The sequence below is a fragment of the Tetranychus urticae genome, chromosome 1 (assembly GCF_039701765.1).
Source record: "Tetranychus urticae isolate SD_2017Ah chromosome 1, NJAU_TeUrti_SD_1.0, whole genome shotgun sequence".
Lineage (NCBI taxonomy): Eukaryota > Metazoa > Arthropoda > Arachnida > Trombidiformes > Tetranychidae > Tetranychus > Tetranychus urticae.
This window is the reverse complement of record NC_142958.1, coordinates 11,987,982-12,006,801: the sequence shown is the minus strand read 5'-3', so window position 1 is coordinate 12,006,801 and position 18,820 is coordinate 11,987,982. Positions and strand designations below refer to the sequence as shown.

The 18,820-nt window shown below is 32.4% G+C and overlaps 4 protein-coding genes and 1 long non-coding RNA gene across 7 annotated transcripts; 1 reads left to right on the top strand and 4 right to left on the bottom strand.

The window, feature by feature from the left end:
• Nucleotides 1-2,803: 2,803 nt before the first annotated feature.
• On the bottom strand, nucleotides 2,804-9,215 carry Fas2 (neural cell adhesion molecule fasciclin 2). 2 transcript variants are annotated; one of them, XM_015928095.3, is made up of 5 exons: nucleotides 6,881-9,171; nucleotides 4,693-4,924; nucleotides 4,349-4,414; nucleotides 3,850-3,915; nucleotides 2,804-3,080 (listed from the first exon to the last, which is right to left on the bottom strand). In XM_015928095.3, exons 1-5 carry the CDS (start codon nucleotides 9,069-9,071, stop codon nucleotides 3,017-3,019), a joined length of 2,619 nt encoding a protein of 872 aa, XP_015783581.2. In that variant the 5' UTR covers nucleotides 9,072-9,171; the 3' UTR covers nucleotides 2,804-3,016. The 2 variants fall into 2 exon arrangements, with proteins under 2 accessions (XP_015783581.2, XP_015783582.2); XM_015928096.3 differs by lacking the exon at nucleotides 3,850-3,915 and having other exon boundaries at nucleotides 6,881-9,215.
• A 245-nt stretch (nucleotides 9,216-9,460) lies between these two features.
• Mcm5 (Minichromosome maintenance 5) lies at nucleotides 9,461-12,165 on the bottom strand. The gene is made up of 3 exons (XM_015928038.3): nucleotides 11,930-12,165; nucleotides 10,760-11,861; nucleotides 9,461-10,676 (listed from the first exon to the last, which is right to left on the bottom strand). The coding sequence occupies exons 1-3, from the start codon at nucleotides 12,082-12,084 to the stop codon at nucleotides 9,747-9,749; spliced, it is 2,187 nt and encodes a 728-aa protein (XP_015783524.1). The 5' UTR covers nucleotides 12,085-12,165; the 3' UTR covers nucleotides 9,461-9,746.
• Nucleotides 12,166-12,352: 187 nt separating this feature from the next.
• Nucleotides 12,353-13,818, bottom strand: LOC107361258 (uncharacterized). Its single transcript, XM_015928040.3, has 2 exons — nucleotides 13,074-13,818; nucleotides 12,353-13,008 (listed from the first exon to the last, which is right to left on the bottom strand). The coding sequence occupies exons 1-2, from the start codon at nucleotides 13,170-13,172 to the stop codon at nucleotides 12,613-12,615; spliced, it is 495 nt and encodes a 164-aa protein (XP_015783526.2). The 5' UTR covers nucleotides 13,173-13,818; the 3' UTR covers nucleotides 12,353-12,612.
• LOC149094591 (uncharacterized) lies at nucleotides 13,361-13,921 on the top strand. Of its 2 annotated transcripts, none has more exons than XR_016199087.1 (2): nucleotides 13,361-13,523; nucleotides 13,672-13,921. It is a non-coding gene; the product is annotated as an uncharacterized LOC149094591 (long non-coding RNA). The 2 variants fall into 2 exon arrangements; XR_016199086.1 differs by having other exon boundaries at nucleotides 13,445-13,553.
• An 878-nt stretch (nucleotides 13,922-14,799) lies between these two features.
• On the bottom strand, nucleotides 14,800-17,189 carry fzr (fizzy and cell division cycle 20 related). Its single transcript, XM_015928039.3, has 6 exons — nucleotides 16,857-17,189; nucleotides 16,521-16,622; nucleotides 16,226-16,414; nucleotides 15,841-16,164; nucleotides 15,122-15,748; nucleotides 14,800-15,041 (listed from the first exon to the last, which is right to left on the bottom strand). Exons 1-6 carry the CDS (start codon nucleotides 16,938-16,940, stop codon nucleotides 14,907-14,909), a joined length of 1,461 nt encoding a protein of 486 aa, XP_015783525.1. The 5' UTR covers nucleotides 16,941-17,189; the 3' UTR covers nucleotides 14,800-14,906.
• Between the last annotated feature and the right edge of the window lie 1,631 nt (nucleotides 17,190-18,820).

Genomic DNA, 18,820 nt, shown 5'->3' with positions numbered 1-18,820 from the left:
AACTGGATATTGATCAAATAAAATTAAAAACAATAACCAGTTAACCAGCCAGTTAATTTGAACTATAAATTGTTACAATAGTCGTTTTTACAATTGGTTAAACGCCTTAATAATTTTGAAGTAAATGTCAGATAATTACGAGCTAAACAATCAAGCCTAAAAAGTTTCAGTTGCAGTTAGCGTCAATCAACGGAATCCATAATTTGTCTTTGTGTCTGGTCATTGGTGATTATTATGATAAGCGGAAACAATCAATAAATTACCAAGGATAAAGAACTTTCCAAACTTCAGGAAGAGAAATTCTGATTCTCTTGAATAAGATGACGATTATTATAATACATAATGAGAAAGCCTTCAAGGACATTGCACGGTGGTTGATTCCGTTGTTAAATTGTGTTTAAACAACCATTATAAGCTGAGAACTACAATAATCACTGACAGAATTAATAAAGATATTGAAGAGACTCACTTGATAATTTCAAGAGACGAAGCTTATCAACAATCAATTTGAATGTCTTATGAAGTATTAATAAGAAGATTTTTGTTGATCAATTAAATAGCCCGAATCATGATGAAGAAAGGGAAAAAGAGATCAGAAAGTTCAAGAAAATGTAAAAATTGATGAATTGTAAAAGAAATGTCAGAAACATCAACTATTATTATGAATATTACTGTTATTAATATTAGAGTTTCAGATGTTATTACTCTATTATTTAAATTGTTATTAATATTGTTAAAGGTTAAAGAACCTTTGGGTTAACTTGTTGAGTGAATATATGAATTATCTGAATTTTAAAAAGGCAACAAGATGGTTGAAAATGGTTACTACTACAGATACTAATGAAAGGCTTGTGAATCATGAGACTTACTACAAAAAAATCATTGATAACAATTTAATCCATGGATTGATAAATCAAGACACGAATCAAAAAATGTGAATCAATTATGTTTATCATTATAACACTCAATCAAAAATGTAAGCCTTCAATAGCTACTGTATACTTTTGATTTAACTTTCATTTTGTGAGGCTAATCATGCAGATGATTATCATCATTATTTAGATATCATCTTGGTTAAAATAAAGATGATTGTTCACAAGAATGGAGAGGATGGAGAAGAAAAGTAAGGATGAAAATGACTAGCGTAACCAAATATCTTAGGATTAGATGATACTTTTTGTACGGAAGTCCGTAACATTGATTTAGCTGATTATCAAGCTTCACTGGATTCAAGAGGTTACCTTTTAAACAATGTAAAATTGAAAGGTACAAATGAATGGAACAAGGTTTGTAAAATTTTCAAGATTATCCGGTTGCATGGTCAAAGGCAAGATAAGAGGTATAAGTTGGGGAAAATGTGGAAAAATAATGAACAGAAAAATTAATCAGTAAAGTTGAAACGTCTTGTTTTTTTTTGGGTTTTGGTTATCTTCATATCTTTTAATTTAAGCTTCAAAAGTAAGCAATCGTCATGATTTTTCAAACCAATGGAGAAGGCAGTTAAACATGGACAAAGTTTTATGAATCTTTTTTCAAAATTTTCTGCAAATTACTTGGTTTCTCATTTACTTATTTGGCTCATTCCATCTTTTTATCCTCATCCTTTATTCCTGGTAATAATTTCCTTCAATTTGCAAGGTAATATCTTTGAACCGTGACCATGCCAAGAAATGTCGTCATTTTTCAAATTTCACTTTCAATCTGAGTAATGACTGTAAGATCAGGCAGGTAAATCATATGAGTCTGGAAATTGGTGATTGATCATTTGGTGTTGATGGATAAATCTTGAAGCGTTTTCATTATTCCTTGCAATCCATTTTGATGTCTTGAAATCGACAAGAGTAGTTGAAAAGAATCACTGGGAAACGAAAAAAAAGTGAAAGAAAAGTTCAAGAGTATATGTATTGGGGGAGAGAAAGAGTAAGATGTTGTGCAAAATAGTAATGACATTAAATCATGGTTGAGTGAGGAGAGAGTTAAAGATGATTTCAGTGGCTGAATAATGAAGCTCGTCAAGTTTTACGTTGAGATATCACATAAAAAAAGAGGATCAAGAAATCCATCCGAAATTATCAAATAGGCCAATCCAAAATACATGTATCTCTACTGGTTGGGTTTTACAATTATGGCAGAAAAGATATAAATATTGATGATAGAGTTGTTTGTTACTTATGTTAACAAGACAAAAAAAGAGAGATGAACAAAAATCTGAAATATTTGACTTTGTTTTTGTTTGGTGGTAAAAAAATGTGTGATTTCACAGATGATTTTATCGCCAAATTTTACATACATTCTTGTATTAAGTCCTCGACAAAAAAGATTTGGTTGCTGTTGTCCCCAGCTATAGGTACATATAAGGTGAAAAATGGGATTCGTTGACTTGTTTTTTTTTTGTTGATGGAAAGTGAAAGTTGATGATGGTGATGGTGATGGAGATGGTGATGATGATAATGGAGATGATGATAGATGGAGATTATGACTATTTGAAAAGAGAGTTGTATTGATGATCTCAGTCACCTTCCATACACAAACAATTGTCGGGTGATTAAATAGTCAGTTATTAGATGTATGAAAAAAAGACCATTTCAATGGCGTCGAGGTGTGTCAATATCTTCACCATTGACTTTGGGAAGCCAGGATGTTAATTTCATCTTCATCTTTATGCTATTTGTTAATGATACTTTGTTTGTTGTGTATTGATGTGTTTTTGTAATTTTCATTGTGTGAGTAGATTTAAATATATATATATATACTTTGATATATAGACTATTATGAGATTCAATTTGCATCAGGAATGCTGTCAGAAATATAAAATATATATAGATTTATGCAAATAATGGTTTATATATAAATTTGCGAGAGGCAGGGGAAAGAAAGTCTTTGGTTCTGAACTTTGATGATGGTTGATGACTTTTTGATGATACAATTTTGCTGAGTCGCAAATGAAACTAGTTTCACAGTAGAAAAGAAACACACTTTTTATAGTTGAGTGTTGATTAAACACAAACGCGCCTCTTTATACAGCACTATCTTTGGGCTTTCTGATTACTTGATGGTTGTTGACTCGGTCATGAATATCTCTGAAAGAAATAAGAAAGAAAGAATAGGTTAGAAAATAAAGATTACAATCAATTGATTCCAAAATGGCAAGCATAACAAATAAGGCAAAAAATAAGAAAAGCCAATGCAAAAATAAGCAAAAAACAAGTAAAAAAATGAGATATTTCTGCTTGAAATTTAAAGCGCAAAAAAACAATGAATATAGAGATGAATAATGGAAATAATTCAAGCGTTGAGAAGCTAAAAGTAAAGCACAAAAAATACTAAACAATGCTGTGTGACAATTGCATGATGAGAAATACATAAAAGGGCAAAACAGGGCAACAGCAATGAATTAATAGCTGCATTTGAGGGGAAAAGGTTTACATGGTGACAGGATAAGGTGGGGATGTGAGATGAATGTGAGTGAGATTATTGGGAAATTAAATTGTTGAAGAAAAATCAACAATAATGACGTAAAATGCAAACATTGTGGAGGAGGAAGGTAAAGGTTTGTGTGAATACAAGTATCAAGGATAACGAAATGAATGTAAAAGGTTTACAGGTTATCATCTCACAGAAATTGGAGCGTTAATTGGCAATTGTTTTTATCTCATACTTTTTCAGCTAATCAATCTAAATACAATGCAATTTAGGTGTTGATAGAAATGTGCTAATTGTGATTAATGCAAGGGAAAGGCAGCGATCAACAATAAAAATAATAATAGGAATAATAATCTGCACAAAAAAAGCACATGAAAGGAGACAAAAAAGGAAACGGATTTCATCTCAAATTGTCAGAAAGCTCACCCTCTTGAATCAGTAACCAACATCATGGGTGTTAGTTCATCACTTCTAATCTTTCCGTTATTAGAACTTATGGATAGAAACAAGAAATAATTGTTAGTTGATGATATAACAATAATATCAAAATAAAGTGAATAGATCATCATCAGAATCACTATTATCAAATTCAAATGAAATTATTAAAAAGGAGCAAAAATTACGTCAATGATTATGAGAATATAAAAGAAGGTCAAAAATTATAAATTAATGGTTGCATTTTGAAAGGGACATTAGTTTTACCCTAATTTGACCCTAAGACGCTATAAAACTCAAATTGTAAAGATGAATTAACAATTGTATAGCAATTAACTACTGATATTCAAAGTAGTCAAGTATTCCTGATAGCTCTTGACAGCTTTACAAATTTGGCCTTTCCTTTCTTGACAATGTTCATCTATTTTCAAGTTTTCAATCGCCAATAATACACTTGATAGAGGTATTGAAATGTATAAAAGATGCTTACTCAAAAGCGGGATTATCAATTTCACTTCTTGATGATCGCTTGACTTCCGAAATTGATCCAAGGTTGCTGTTATAAATATTGAAAAAGTGGACAAAAAATGATGAAAATTAATAATGAGAAATAATAATGGGAAATGATGATAGAAAAGCAATAAAAGAGGATGATTTAGTTCTTTTTTGATATTACATTCTTTACAAGTGAGATACTTGAAATGAAAAGTTTGAAGATGCAGTACTATGATAATTATCATCCGTTTAATTTAATTTTTTCCTGTTAATATAACTGAAGAGACTGAACTTGAATTTGGTGATGTTTAAAGGAAGAGGAAAATGACGATAACTTACGCAGGATGGAAATCATTGGATTTTGCTTTTTTATGACTATTGACTGATGTCTCAGGCCAGATGAAGCTTTTGATGAAATATAATACACCAACTTTACAACGGATATAGAAGATTATGTCCATTAAAATGAGGATTATTATGAGTGATATGGCAACCGAGATGAGTGCTGTTCCCATGCTGTTGTAGGATTCATCATAGTCCAAGTCTTGACCCCAACCAGAAGGAGATGAAGCTAAAATAATAAACAATAAAGATAAATTAATAATTGAATAGTTTTCAACGATTTCAAGACTATTAAGACTTGTTTTCAAATGGTTTTATAATATGAAAATGATAGAAAAACAATTTTGATGGATTTTTTGAATAACCGATTTCGATAGTTTATACAGTAAATTTGATTCAAAGTAGTCATCATAAGATTATAAGATGATAATACTCATTACAATATTTGTTATTAACGTCGCTATTATCATCAATTTAGCTGGTTCAGAGTGGATTGAAGCTCAAAAAATTACAAAGGATTGGAAGATTAAATATTTACTAGAAATGCTAAGCTGCAGATACAAGTTTAGGTAACTGGATATGATGATTTGTTTGATAAACAGAAAGTCAGATTAAAGTGTAGATTAATTTTTCATTTCAACTTTCTATATTATGAACAACTAACTGTCCAATCAGATTTGATTAATTGTCTTTAACGACTATTTTAGAGGTTTCACAGTTTGTATTTCAATCAACAACAAGCAATTTGAAGCTAATTTAATTTGATTTATTGGGCTGGAAAACAATTCACATAATAATTTGAAATCAATAGCGGATCTGTCAAAAAGTCATATCTAGTTTCTGGGTTGTAACAATATTCAAAGATCTGAATAAAGGTTACGTTGAAATATTAATAATTGAGCCTTTTATTCTTGAACCGGGATTGTCAGAGTCGATTCCTTTCTAGATCTTGAATAATCATTATTTTACGAATTATATACAGAAAATGAATTTAATTAATTAGCTTGAATTGCCAAGCTTAGGTCATCAAATATTGTTTTAAACTACCATTCATCCACATTTTAAGGAGAGACGAGAGTTGTGTGATAACTAATTTTACCCAGAAATTAATTAAATGTTACTAAAAATAATGAAAATATACTTTAAAATAGAGTTGATGAACTAAAGATTGATAAAATCTATTTCATAACTAAAAACTAATAACAATCAGTCGACAGAGACAAACAGTAAAGTGCTAATCAACTAGAAAAATTGATACAAGAATTGCTGGCAAAATAAAGATACTAATGACAGTGAGTGTTGTGAAAATACAATAATTGATTGTAATCCAATTTTTGTCAAGTTTTTTTGTCGATAAATCGTGAGTTGAAATTGACAAATTAAAATGAAGAGAAAAAACTAGTCTTGATGGATAATGAACTTTTTAACCGATACGTTCCAGCAAATACCAATCAAATCATTTGTTACACGGTTGAAGAAATTGATGTTGAACCAATGCCAGATTATTTACCTCGAGAATAATCAAGTTTTCCCAGTTTAACATAGATTTTGTGTAACAATAATCAGAAAATAAATTGGATATGAATAATGATGATCATTAAAAAAAGTATTCAGCTGATTTGATTAAGATTGTACAACTTAAATGCAATTATCGAGGATAAGGATTGAATGGGTAATATTAAAAAGAAACATCTCAAGTAGTAGACTTGGTAGACAGAGGAGAAAGGAGACAAAATTAAGTCAATTTAGAGAAACCTAATCAATAAATCTTTTTAGGACATCAGGAATATATTATTGACAAGGGAAGGCCCCAAAATCGATACAGTATATTGTACAAGAGGAAAGGAAAAACGGTCCTAAGAGAGTGAAAGAAATCAAGTTTCTAGGAGATTGTTGTTGGCAAACAAATGAGTTTAGCTTGTCAACAAGTAAAGCTTTTAAAAATACTAGTTTGAAAAAAGTATTTTAGCCTTTGAAGGTTTGAAGGCTCTTAAAATAATGACAATATGAGAAGTAATAATAATGATGTATCAATTTACAGAGATGTTGATCTAGTTAAGGTCAAGATAAATGTTTAGACAATTTCATAGCCCTTTTAAGCTACTTTATGACTAAATATGACTAACCAAATTACATTTATTTGAAACATTGTTTATAAAACAAAGTTGAATAATTTATTACTTACCAGAGGTTGAAGTTTTAAAGATGAGTTCACTTGGGTCGCTAGTTCCTATTGAATTTACTGCATAGAGCTCAATTTTATACATAGTATTTGGAGATAAATATCGCAAAGTATATTCCAAAGAGTCATGAGCATTCACTTTAATTTCGGGATTATCTTCACCGTTGATTAAATAACCATCTTGAGTTTTATGAACTTTATAATATTTAATAAGGTAATGAGTAACTACTCGTCCATTATCTTCAGCTTGGTTCCATCTAACATGATACCTATCACCGTAATTACTTTTCACATGTCCATCTATGGCCATTTGACGAGTTTCAAGATCACCGTCGAACAAGAAAATAGGTTTTTCGGGTCTACTTTCCCCTGGTGTAGATTCAACACGGAAAGGAGTAAAATCTCCAGTTCCAACATCATTTTCAGCAGCAAAAGTCATTCGGTAACGTGTTCTTGGGGTTAAATCTTCAATGCGATAAATTTTACCAGAAGCGGGCCAAATTTTTTGCTTTTCTGTGTCAGCTTCAGACTCACGCCAATATTTGACAACATAATTTTTTATTTGTAAGTCTGACTCAACATCAGATAGTTCCAGTTCAATGGAAGTTGGACGCGTTTTAATTATCTTCACATTTGGGGCTTTTGGACTAAAAGCTTCAGTTAACTTTATCTCTACTGTTTTGATTCCTTTTAAATTTTCAGCAACACATAAATAGGTTCCATAAACGTATTTCCCAGCATTTGGTTTAACCAGCAAATGGCTAATTCCATTACCTTCGTAAATAGCGAAACTATCTGATTGTTGATAACGAATATCTTCATTGTTGAACCTCCAGGAAATGGTTGCATTAGGAATAGCTTCAGCAATGCATGTCAGGTTAACTGGGTTACTTGCCCAAGTTTTAACATTGGTATTGGTTAATGAAAGGTCAGGCGCGAATTCAACTTGAATGTGACCCACAACTTCCGTTACACCAGCCTTATTTTTAGCACGACAAAAATAAAGTCCATCATCCTTCCGTGTAACTGCGTTAACTTTCATACGGAATTCAATTTCATTTAAACCAATATTTTTGGTTTCAAAAGTGTAAGGAGAAGCAACAATAGGTAATCGATGTTTTTCCAATCCATCTTGAGAGCTGGTAACTTTTACAATTTCAACTTGAGGAATTGGGTCGCCACGAACTTTGCAACTCCACTCCTGTCGTGTTCCTTCACCATAAGTAACATTTTCAAATTGAAATACCACAGGTTTGGTGAAAACTTTGAGTTCCATTCTTTGGTTAGCCTCACCAGCTGTATTTGAGGCATGACACTCAATATATTGATTTTCAGTATCTTTTTTTACTGACTCAATAATTAGCCTTCCATTAACTGTATCAACAGTATAACCAGACTCAAATGTTAAGTTTCTTCGACGATTGTCAATGAATGAATAGAATGGTAAAGGTGTTCCAGTTGCTTTACAGTCAATTACCGCTCTTTCGCCTTCAACAATTTCTCCAGATTTGGCAAATTCAACTATGGACGGTTTCACTAACACTTGAACTCTGATATTACGATCTCTAAGGATACCATGTTCTAAGATAGATGCTGTTATCTTATATAACCCAGAAGTTTCATTAGATACAGGCCCTTTTACCATAATCCCATCATTAGTAATGGAATATCTTTGCTTGTCCAATTCTTGACGGTCTTTTTCCCAACCGATTTTGGAAGTTGGTTTGGATGAAACTTTACACACAATCTTTTGGTTTTCTAAACCCATTATAAGAAATTGATCTTCTGGGCAATCATCCCAAGTAATACTTTTGAACACAATAATCTCGATAGAAGCATTAAGTGGCTTGGTATTTTGATAGATTGCAGTACAACGGTAGTTACCTCCGTCACCAATATCAGGATCATTTATAATTAAACTGAGGGAACCTGCAGATTGCTTTAATCGAATCCTTTGGTCGGAAAAGATGCGCTCATTATCTCGATTGAACCATTGAAAGTCCGAAAAGTATCTAGGCTCAACGTTAATACCTAGGCAAGTAAGTAAAAGCGTTTTGTGAGCCTCAAACCGAGCTCTTTCACCCTGCGGAAAAATGGTTAACCGTCCGTGGGCTTCATTGTTAGCAGACACAGTTATACCAATACAGGTAAGTATAAATAAACTTAGCACAAAAGATGTTAATATATTCCTCATGATTAAAGTTGTTCACATAAAACCAATCAAATTTAACGTTTACCAATTCACAAAGAAAATTCAAACTTTTTTGAAATAAAGTGAAACTGCATTGTGAGTAATCTCTCTAACTAAAAGATGTAATATTACTCATCTTACCTATCACGTGACCTACCTTTAGTAACGCCTGAACAAAGATTTATCGCCATCTCTTGGATTTTATTATAACTGTATTTTTTATGTTAGTTTTAAGAATAAAATTGAGCGATCAAAGTTAAACTTAACCTACAAAGGATTGATAATTAATCGTGTAATTCGATAGATCAAGATCACCAATTAGGAGCAATTATTTCAAGAATTTATTCAACGAATTCTGTTATACAATAGATTAATCAAAAAAAACCATTCAATAATTCGTACATGCGCTTGGTTTATTCAGAAATTGGAAAATAAATGACAGATAGAATGATTAATATTTGATTTTTGTGGGTATTTTACTAATCAATTGAAAAAATTGAAAACAATGATTGTTCTTGAAACAATTGATCTGCTTACATGTGAACTTGAAATTATCTGTTTTACAGCATTACAATAAACATTAAATTCAATCGGGAAAACTTCGCATTTACGGTTATAAAAATTGTTTAAAATAATGGATGTGCGATTAAAAATCATTTTTTACCATCAGACTGCAAATTATTTGACTCTGTACAGAATTTTTCTTGAAACTCGATAAGAAATTTCTCCTCGACGGATCATACAGTTCAATACTTTGTGAACAGTCTTTTCTGGAATATCTCTTTGAACCAAATCTTGTACAATCGACGTTTCTGTGAGTTGCGTTCCGACAGGGAAACGCTTTTTAATTTGTTTTTCAACCTTAACGAGTGCTTGATGGTCTTCTTCACTGGTAAATCCTTCAGCACCAGCTAGATCACCGCTGGAAGCAGCTTTAAGTGTTGAAGCACTGAAAAGTCTTTTGGCCTCTTCAACATGACGATCTTCAACAAAAGGTTTGAGTTCCATTTTAGCTAAACTTTCAGATATTCGAACAACAGCTTCCAATTGACGAACAGTGATAGGAATAGTTGAGCGCCGACTGGCATCAGGATCATCACCACCATTTCTCATGTTAACATAACTTTCAATAAGCTTTCTGCCTGCATCAGCACTTAATCTAGGACCACATTTAGATCTACAATAGCTTACATATTTTTTCAACGTATTTAAGCTAAGTTCACCTTCTATACTATCCTCAATAGTTGTTTGTGCGTTCATGTGTACATCCATAACGTGTCTGGCTAAAGTTGCATCCTTTCTTTCATTGTGCTCATCTTTGATGACAAAAATCATATCAAAACGAGCTAAAATAGTAGGCATGAATTCGATATTCTGGTCGGCTTTGGTGTCATCCCATCTACCGAAAACACTATTGGCAGCTGCCAAGACTGCACACCTAGAGTTGAGCGTAGTAGTAATACCAGCTTTAGCAATTGAAATTGTTTGTTGTTCCATAGCTTCGTGAATAGCAACTCTATCATCTTCTCTCATTTTATCGAACTCGTCTATACAAACACATCCTCCGTCAGCTAAGACCATAGCACCACCTTCCATGATGAAGTTTCTCTAAAATTTTAGAATAAAGAGCATTATTAATACTTGGAAGTCATATTTACATGTAATTTCTCTTTATGAGAAAATGAACTTACCGTAGCTGGGTCTCGCGTCACAGATGCAGTTAAACCAGCTGCAGAGCTTCCTTTTCCTGAAGTATAAACACCAATGGGAGCTACTTTTTCAACGAATTTCAAAAGTTGACTCTTTGCCGTACCAGGATCACCAAGGAAAAGTACGTTGATATCTCCTCTACGAGTTAAGCCATCAGGCAATCGTTTTCTTGATCCACTGAACAACAGGCACGCAATAGCTTTCTTCATATCTGTACATCCGTAAACTGATGGAGCAATACTTTTAACAATCCGATCATAGACATTCGGACTAGCAGCTAAGTTAATGAAATATTCTTCCTCCTCAGATGTATACGGAATGACCGCACGATGACCAAAGTTTTCACTTTGAATTTGAATTCCAATGACTCTTATGTAAGGATTTCTCACACCAGTATTAGCCTTCCTATCATGTTTCATGGCGGAAATCTTTTTAATTGAATAAATACCAACCACAGTCACTCGATTACCAGGAACAACTCGTTCACACAAATATCTATCGCAATACATTTGCAAGTGTCGTGGCATTTCTCCTTGGGGTACCGCTTCGGGAGCTTCTTGGAGCTTGAGAGTTTGAAAGTCGATACATTTACACTTATCTGGTATGATAAAATAAGGATCTAAAGGACACTTAGCAGTTCTTCCAGCCTGGTCACTATTACATTTACGTGGCATCAAAAAACCTTCTAAACCGGGTCGAACATGAAGACTACTGACTATCTCTCGACAACCTCGACACTGAATAGCTACTTCAGTTGCTTTAGCGCGCACTGATGAAGCGGCAATGACGATACCAGATACTCTGACCAACTTTGAGATGTAATCAGACTTAAGATCCCGCAATGAAACACAGTGCCCGTCTGATGAAATGAGAACTTGAAAGTCACGGGCTTCTTCTTCGCCTTCAGGTCTTGGTCGGGTCACTTCATCACCGACTTCTTTAGCAGCTTCTTCAAACAAAGGTAAACTCTCAATCGGATATTTGGTAATTTGAGTTGCAAGATCCTCATCATAACTGGATATGTCTTCTAGTGCTACTTCAATCCAAAATTGGCCAATGTTATATTGGCGTCGCAGCATGTCTCTACAAACAAAAATACCCCAAATCATGGTTAAATAAAAAATTTAAAAGAGAAGAGAACATTTTAATACCTGTATTTGTAAAGCAAATTCCCTTCATGGTACTGCTTGAGAAAATCTTTAAACTTTCTTTTGATTCCAGTTAAGTTGATTTGTCTTCCTTCTCCTTCATCTTGGAGGCTGGAAACATTGCTGAAATAGACACCAGGATCATCGAAACCATCCATTATTAAAAATAATCAATAAAGAAAAATTAAAATCACAAAAGGTCGAGGTTTAAAATATTTTAATACACAGATTTAAAGTTAAAGCAATATTAAGTTAACATTTAAAGACTCCTCATCTTTGGCGGGAAACAGACAAAGCAAAGCTAGAGCCATCTGCTTTAAAAAATTGGTGGCTTTTATGAATGAGGAAATTCGACTTTTGCGACTAACTTTAATAAATCAAGTTATTTAAAGCTATCAATTTCAAGGCATTAATTTAAATTGAATCTTAGATTGTAATAATTATTTATTGGAAATCATTTTGATTGTTTGATATATTCGGATTCGGATTCGTAAACAAAAGATAAAATATGTTAGCCGGTAATTTTGACTGTAAGATTTTTCTTAAAATGTAATAATTTGTAAAAATCCAAGAATTTATACTTGATTTTACATAATTTGATAATAATAAGCTAAAAAGATTAGATCTCTAATTGGAGAAATATTTTGATGAATAATAAAAATGATGGGCTTTGAATTTCACTGAAATTAAACATAAATTCGTGTATAGCTTCTTGCACCTTTTACAGGCGGTACTTTCTTTATCCACTCTTCAGTTAGTGATTGACGCTCATCTCTAACTGGGCCTTTTCTGACTAATGGACTGATTATTCTGGTTCTGGTTTTCTTATTAGACCAACTTTGCTTGACATTCGACTTCTGTTTGAATTTGGGATTCTCTCGTTTTATTTCCTTCTTTGCGATAATTTGAGGATTTTCAATAAAAACATGGCGAATCCATTTGGGTTCATCAGTTTTCTCTGCACAAAGTTTATCGATAATATTAGCTTTTATGAAGTCCTGGCTTTCCTGGACAATATTTGCATCATTAGCCTTAAAAAGACTTTGGCCATGAGAATCAAGAGTAATTTTCTCGTTGATTTTCTATCGGAATAAAAGATAATAAAAGGGTTAATTTTAAATAAAAAAAGTTAGCTAAATATATTTACCTTTTGAATGTAACTGTATATTTGATCCTTTTCAGCATTTTGGTTCTCATCTTTTTTGATATTTTTGACAGCTCTCTGTCCACCTCCCATGAAATTCATTTTCACTTGAGTTAAACACAATAATTATTAATTAAAAACAACAAAATCAAATAATAAAACTAATCGATGTTTAGTTGTAAGGCGATGCAGAAGAACTCTAAAGAATAGCTATAATTCTAGATAAACAATCGATTTAAAAATAAATAATCGATGTTAGCTTTTAAACGTCATTTTCGTAAACATGCCATTTTTCAGCGTATCAATAGATTGTTTTGAGTGATTAAACCATTTTTCGTCGTCTTATTTATTAAGTATTTGTAATTTATGCTAATAATTATGGAACAAGAAAATAACTAAAATATGCAAACAAAAGTGCAGTCTGAAAATGTGCCTGAAAATAAGTGACATGCGGTAAGATGACTTTTCATTCGCAACTTACAAGTTAGTATGACTTAATAATACTTTTGTTCTTGTTTACTGTTGAATTATATTCTCTTTTTTTTAATTTTACGAATACTTCCATGTACAAATGCTGCTAATGGACTTGATCTGAATACAGGGTACCCTGTACCAATATCCGTAATAATGTATTGATAGCTCAACTAGGTGATAATCTTACAAAGTTCAAGGAATAATTATAGTGATATTCTGTACCTACATGAAGTGGAAGGCGAGACAGTTTCTTACATGTTTAGTTTCTGTATCCTAGCCGTATTAGAGATCTCGAACTTTTGAACCAATTTTATATGATAATGAATGCATTCACCTTGTGTCATGTTTTCTCTGATTTAATTCGATCAAGTAACTTGCAAGGACAAAATGATGGAATAGGGTTACAATGATTGATTCAGAGCTTGAGAAGGAAAACAATAAGCTTTATCAGAGAATATGAAATTGTTTGTAGTTTTTAGGAACATTGACATCGATGAGGTTTTAAACCGTCTAAAAGGATGTGAACACGATGCGAAAAATAAATGGACAAAAGTTCAGACATTCTCAATTTTATGCAAACATATTTAGATAATAGCGTGAATTTTACTGAGTCGTTTGTCAAATGATATCACCTTGATACCCTTTGGTAAAATTTGCTCTAATAATTTCAAAGTTTATTCATGTTTAGTGATCCAAGGCGATGCAAATCTTTGAGTTCCAAGAAATATGGGGTATTATTACTGCTGTAGCGTGAATGAGCAATTCAAACATTTATCATTGTTATCAGTTGGACTTTCTGTTTTATTGTGGAGCTACGATTTTATATTCTGACATAGTTAGCTTATTAGTTCAAATAATACTTTGAAAATAAAAGCTAGATCGATTCAAAATTTTCATCATCATTTTCATTCTTAACATCGTCTCACCCATTCTCAACCGATTAATTTTTCACACTTGTTTTTACGACGAGTGGCCTATTCATTATTTTCACTGCCCTCTTCATCCTGTGAAGTTGACTCCGCCAAAAGAAATTTCCTGTAAGAGCGAAAATTTATTGTGGACTGAGTTGGTTTATTAACATAGATTGTTTATTTTTATTAAACGGGCAAAATATTCAATTGTCATGATATTTAGTCCTATCAGAGATTCAATCTTTGTGGATATTGGATTTAAAATCAAATGTCTGTCGAATGAACCTTATTTTATAATAAAACTTTTGTCTCTCAAACTTAATGAAAAATGGATTATCAATGGATTAAGTTACCAAAAAGTTTAATTTTTATTTTAATTGTATAAGCCTCTGTGAAGAGTTTTTGAAATTTTTTTTGCCGTTTTGTTATTTTTTTAGAAAGCTATGTAAACTCAACGAATGCTCGAAAATAGATTGAGAAGAGATTTAGGTTCTTTATGCGATCTCGTCTTGTTAAACACATTCCAAAATCTAAGTGTCTCGTCGCCTGCTCCTGTCACAATAGATTCACCGTCTGGAGACATTGCCTGTAAAACAAAATAGCAGTATTAAAATAGGTAGTTCACAGTTTAACTATAATATTCATAAATTATCTTCCATCACTTACCAAGTAAAGTACCCTGTAGGAATGTCCCGATAATTTGGCAACTTGCATTAATGTTGGGTACTTCCAAACAAGAATTTGGTTCTGTGAGTAGCCGTGGGTGCTAACTAGTTCTGATGAATGCTTTGACCAAGCTAAATTACAAACTTGGGATCCTGTATCAACATACTGCATTGGTTGTCCGGTAAGAGTGTTCCAAAATCGTATGTGTCGGTCAGCAGTTCCTCCACCACTAGCTAATAGTCCATGATGATGAGGTGACCATGCAATTGCTTTAACTGCGGCAATGTGTTCTGTGTAAGTCTGTACGGGTGATGTGTGGCTAAGATTCCACACGAAAAGTTTATTATCGTTACCACCTGAAGCTAGATGTTGATTATCTGGAGACCATTTGAGTCCGCAGACCTCTTGTCGATGGCCCTGTAGTCTTCTGTCAGGTACTACTTGAGGAGTTCGGACATCTCTTTGTAAAATATTTCTATCGCGACTTCCTGAAGATAAAACATCACCATTCCAAGCAAGTGCACCAACTCTGGCAGTGTGACCTTCTAGAACGTTTATTCTCTTATTAGCAACAACATCCCATATCTGTACCAAACCCTTGTGAGTTCCAACTGCAACCGAGTGGCCCTTGATAATAAAAAAAATAAAAACAATGAGTAAATGTTAAACTTTTGCTTACAAAAGATTAGTAATAGAATATGCGACAAAAGTTTACTTACTCGTTCGGCCCAAGATACTGATGTCACTGAATCATTGTCAGATGATAAATCACAAAGACGAGTAACCTGTGATGTACATGCACTCCAAAGGTAAACACAAGTTCCAAGCCCGACGCTAAGAATATTTGTCGAAGACCAATCAACTAAATTAAGATAAAAGTCGTCATGCAACTCAGGAGCATCGAGAACTTTATAAGGTATTTTAGAAATCTTTCGAGCAGTTTTTCTAGGAGATCTTAGAAGTTTCTGACTTTTACTGCTAACAGGGGAAAGTGAATAAGGAGAGGATGGTTCCACCAAACTATGACTGTCTCGTACTCGATACTATGTGAAAAGAAAACAAGTATTAGAATATCTCTATAAAAATTTAAGAGTGAATGCATACCGTAAATAAATTTTTAGTAGTCAATTGGGCAAAAACTCGTCTCTCTTCAACTTGCTCTTTGATGTCTTCAATACCAGCTCCAAGTAATTCATTTTTAAGCAAGCATTGATAGGCTATTGTGTCTTTACAATTGTCAGTTGAAGTTTCTTTAGCTTTCCTAGGTTGTGGAGTCTTGACACTTTCTTGCTGCTATAATTTCAACGGAAAAAAGAATGCAAAATTAGAAAATGGAAACAAGCACTTATGGAGACTAAAAGCAGTTTTAAAACTCAATATCACTTTCGAATTACCTTACCTGTATCATAGTAAATCTAATGTTCCAATTGGGTGATTCTCTAATAGGTGTATATCGATCACTGATGTACCTTTCATTGGCCATCGATGATCCCGGAGATGGCTGTGAATAAAAGATTGCAAAGAGTTAGATAGAGCAATAAATACGAAAAAACTACAGTACAATATAAATTTTCGTGAAGCAAGGTGATCAGGTTTGATTAAAAACACAACAAACAAAAGGAGATAGAAACAACGCAACAAAGCACATGAGACTGATAACAATATCCAAATGGCACAATATTCACTGATCAAGGTTTTCTTTAACCCACAAAAAATCACTTTACGAAATACTCACCGTATTCTGACCATCGTTCGTAACTTCATTGGTGTTTTTACAGTTTAGAGTCCGTAAAAGACGTCTCTCATATTCTCGGTTCATTTACAGTAGACAAAAAATAAAGAAAAAAAAACTACATGTACAAAGAGAATGAAACAAGAAGACTTAAATTGTTTGAAGGTAGATAAACAAAACAGACCTATAGACAGGTCGCTCAAATTGAAGCTATTCCACAAACAAGATGTTAATATTTAAGCTGGTGAAAAAATTGGTCGATAAATAAAATTAATTAACTGTCAAGATCAGCTCAATTAAGAACATAAAACAAGTAAATGATACAATATCACAAAAATTAAGTAATCTCAAAAAAAGGTGAGAAAAATAAATACTTTTCAACCAATAGGACAACAGAGGGCGTTGGATTTGAAAGCTGCAGCGCGACATTCATATTCATTTTAACGGTTATTTTCAACTTTCCTTTAGATATGGCAACCAAATTAGTAAACATTAATCATATTGACCTTTGTCGTCAACCTAATAATTAAATTTTTATATTCCGTATCACCTCCTGAATCAATAAAAATATTATTTATTGTCTTCTTTCTCTAATCATTAATATAAACACTAAGCAGATCAAACAACTTTAGGTTTCTCTAGACAAGTTATTTACAAGAGGCAGTCGTTATTTTTGAAAAAAGCACTGGCTTTTGGTATTGGACCTTCCAGTGAACCGGCTGATTTTTAAAAATAGCAAAGCTTAAATGGACATCTTTAACAAAGATGATACAGCTTTTTCCAACGGACTTTTGGCCTCACCATTTTTAGTTTTCTAGACGATGTTTAAGTTCGCATTGTTTTAGTTTCAACTAGCCAATGCTATTGGTGTTGATTTGGATTTATCGCAAGGACTTGAAGACTTTCCATTTCATCTGTTTTTTTCTGTTTTTTGTTGATCGCTTTATTCAATTTTAATTTTTATTGGTATCATCCTATTTATAATATTAGTTTCAACTTAATAGTTATTGGTAATATGGACTGATTGTAAATTTGGATATGGTTAATCTGGATACTCAACCAAATGGAGTCCTTTTTAATTATAGTGTCTTCAATTTTGAATTAGGATAAGATTATTGAAACAATTATATTTAAAGTTTTGAGATATTTCAGCTTTGAAATATGCTTAAGTATGTCAAGAGAGTGTAAATCAATTTAAATACGGTCAAGTTCGAAATGGCATGAATATTTAAATATTACTTTTCAAGGGAAAACTGGACTTTTATTTCTTATTATTTCCATACTCTTTAGCTGATGCTCAACGGAAAAACAGAGGTTTTGACTTGTGGTTAGTTCATTGACTTGTAAGGTTAAGTACCATGCATGCTTCCGCGTTTTGAGGAGAAAAATACAAAAAAAAACTTTATTTTTTTCATTAATTGCATTAATCTTATATTTCTATCTCCATTTTATCACATACTCATTCAATGCATTCCACTAAATATATCAAATAAGATAAATTGAAGCTTTTATCCCCAGATTATTGTTATTTATTTGTGATTTTTTTATGATAAATAAGAGGGAATTCAAATATAACTTTATGATGTAATGGTGAGTATATTTGACAGGATGAGAAAATAATTTTGATGAATATTTACATTAGGGATGAAAAAGATAGTCCATGAAAGAATGAACAGAGAATAATTATTTAGCTCATTAAATGCTTTATTTTTAAATATCTGCACCTTATTAAACCGTCTTGAAAGACTATACATCTGTATCATGGACGCCGATTTCAAATGGAATGTTCTAATTCAATAAATGATCGATTTAAAATAAAAACTTCTGAGGCTTTAGTCCATAGTTACACCCATTTCTCTAGAAGTCCAGACAATCTTTCGATATTTTAGTCGTCTCAAGCTTTTTCCTTCATACAATATTGTTTTTTAATGATCTCAGTTATGAATTTAGATTAATGGTACTTTCTA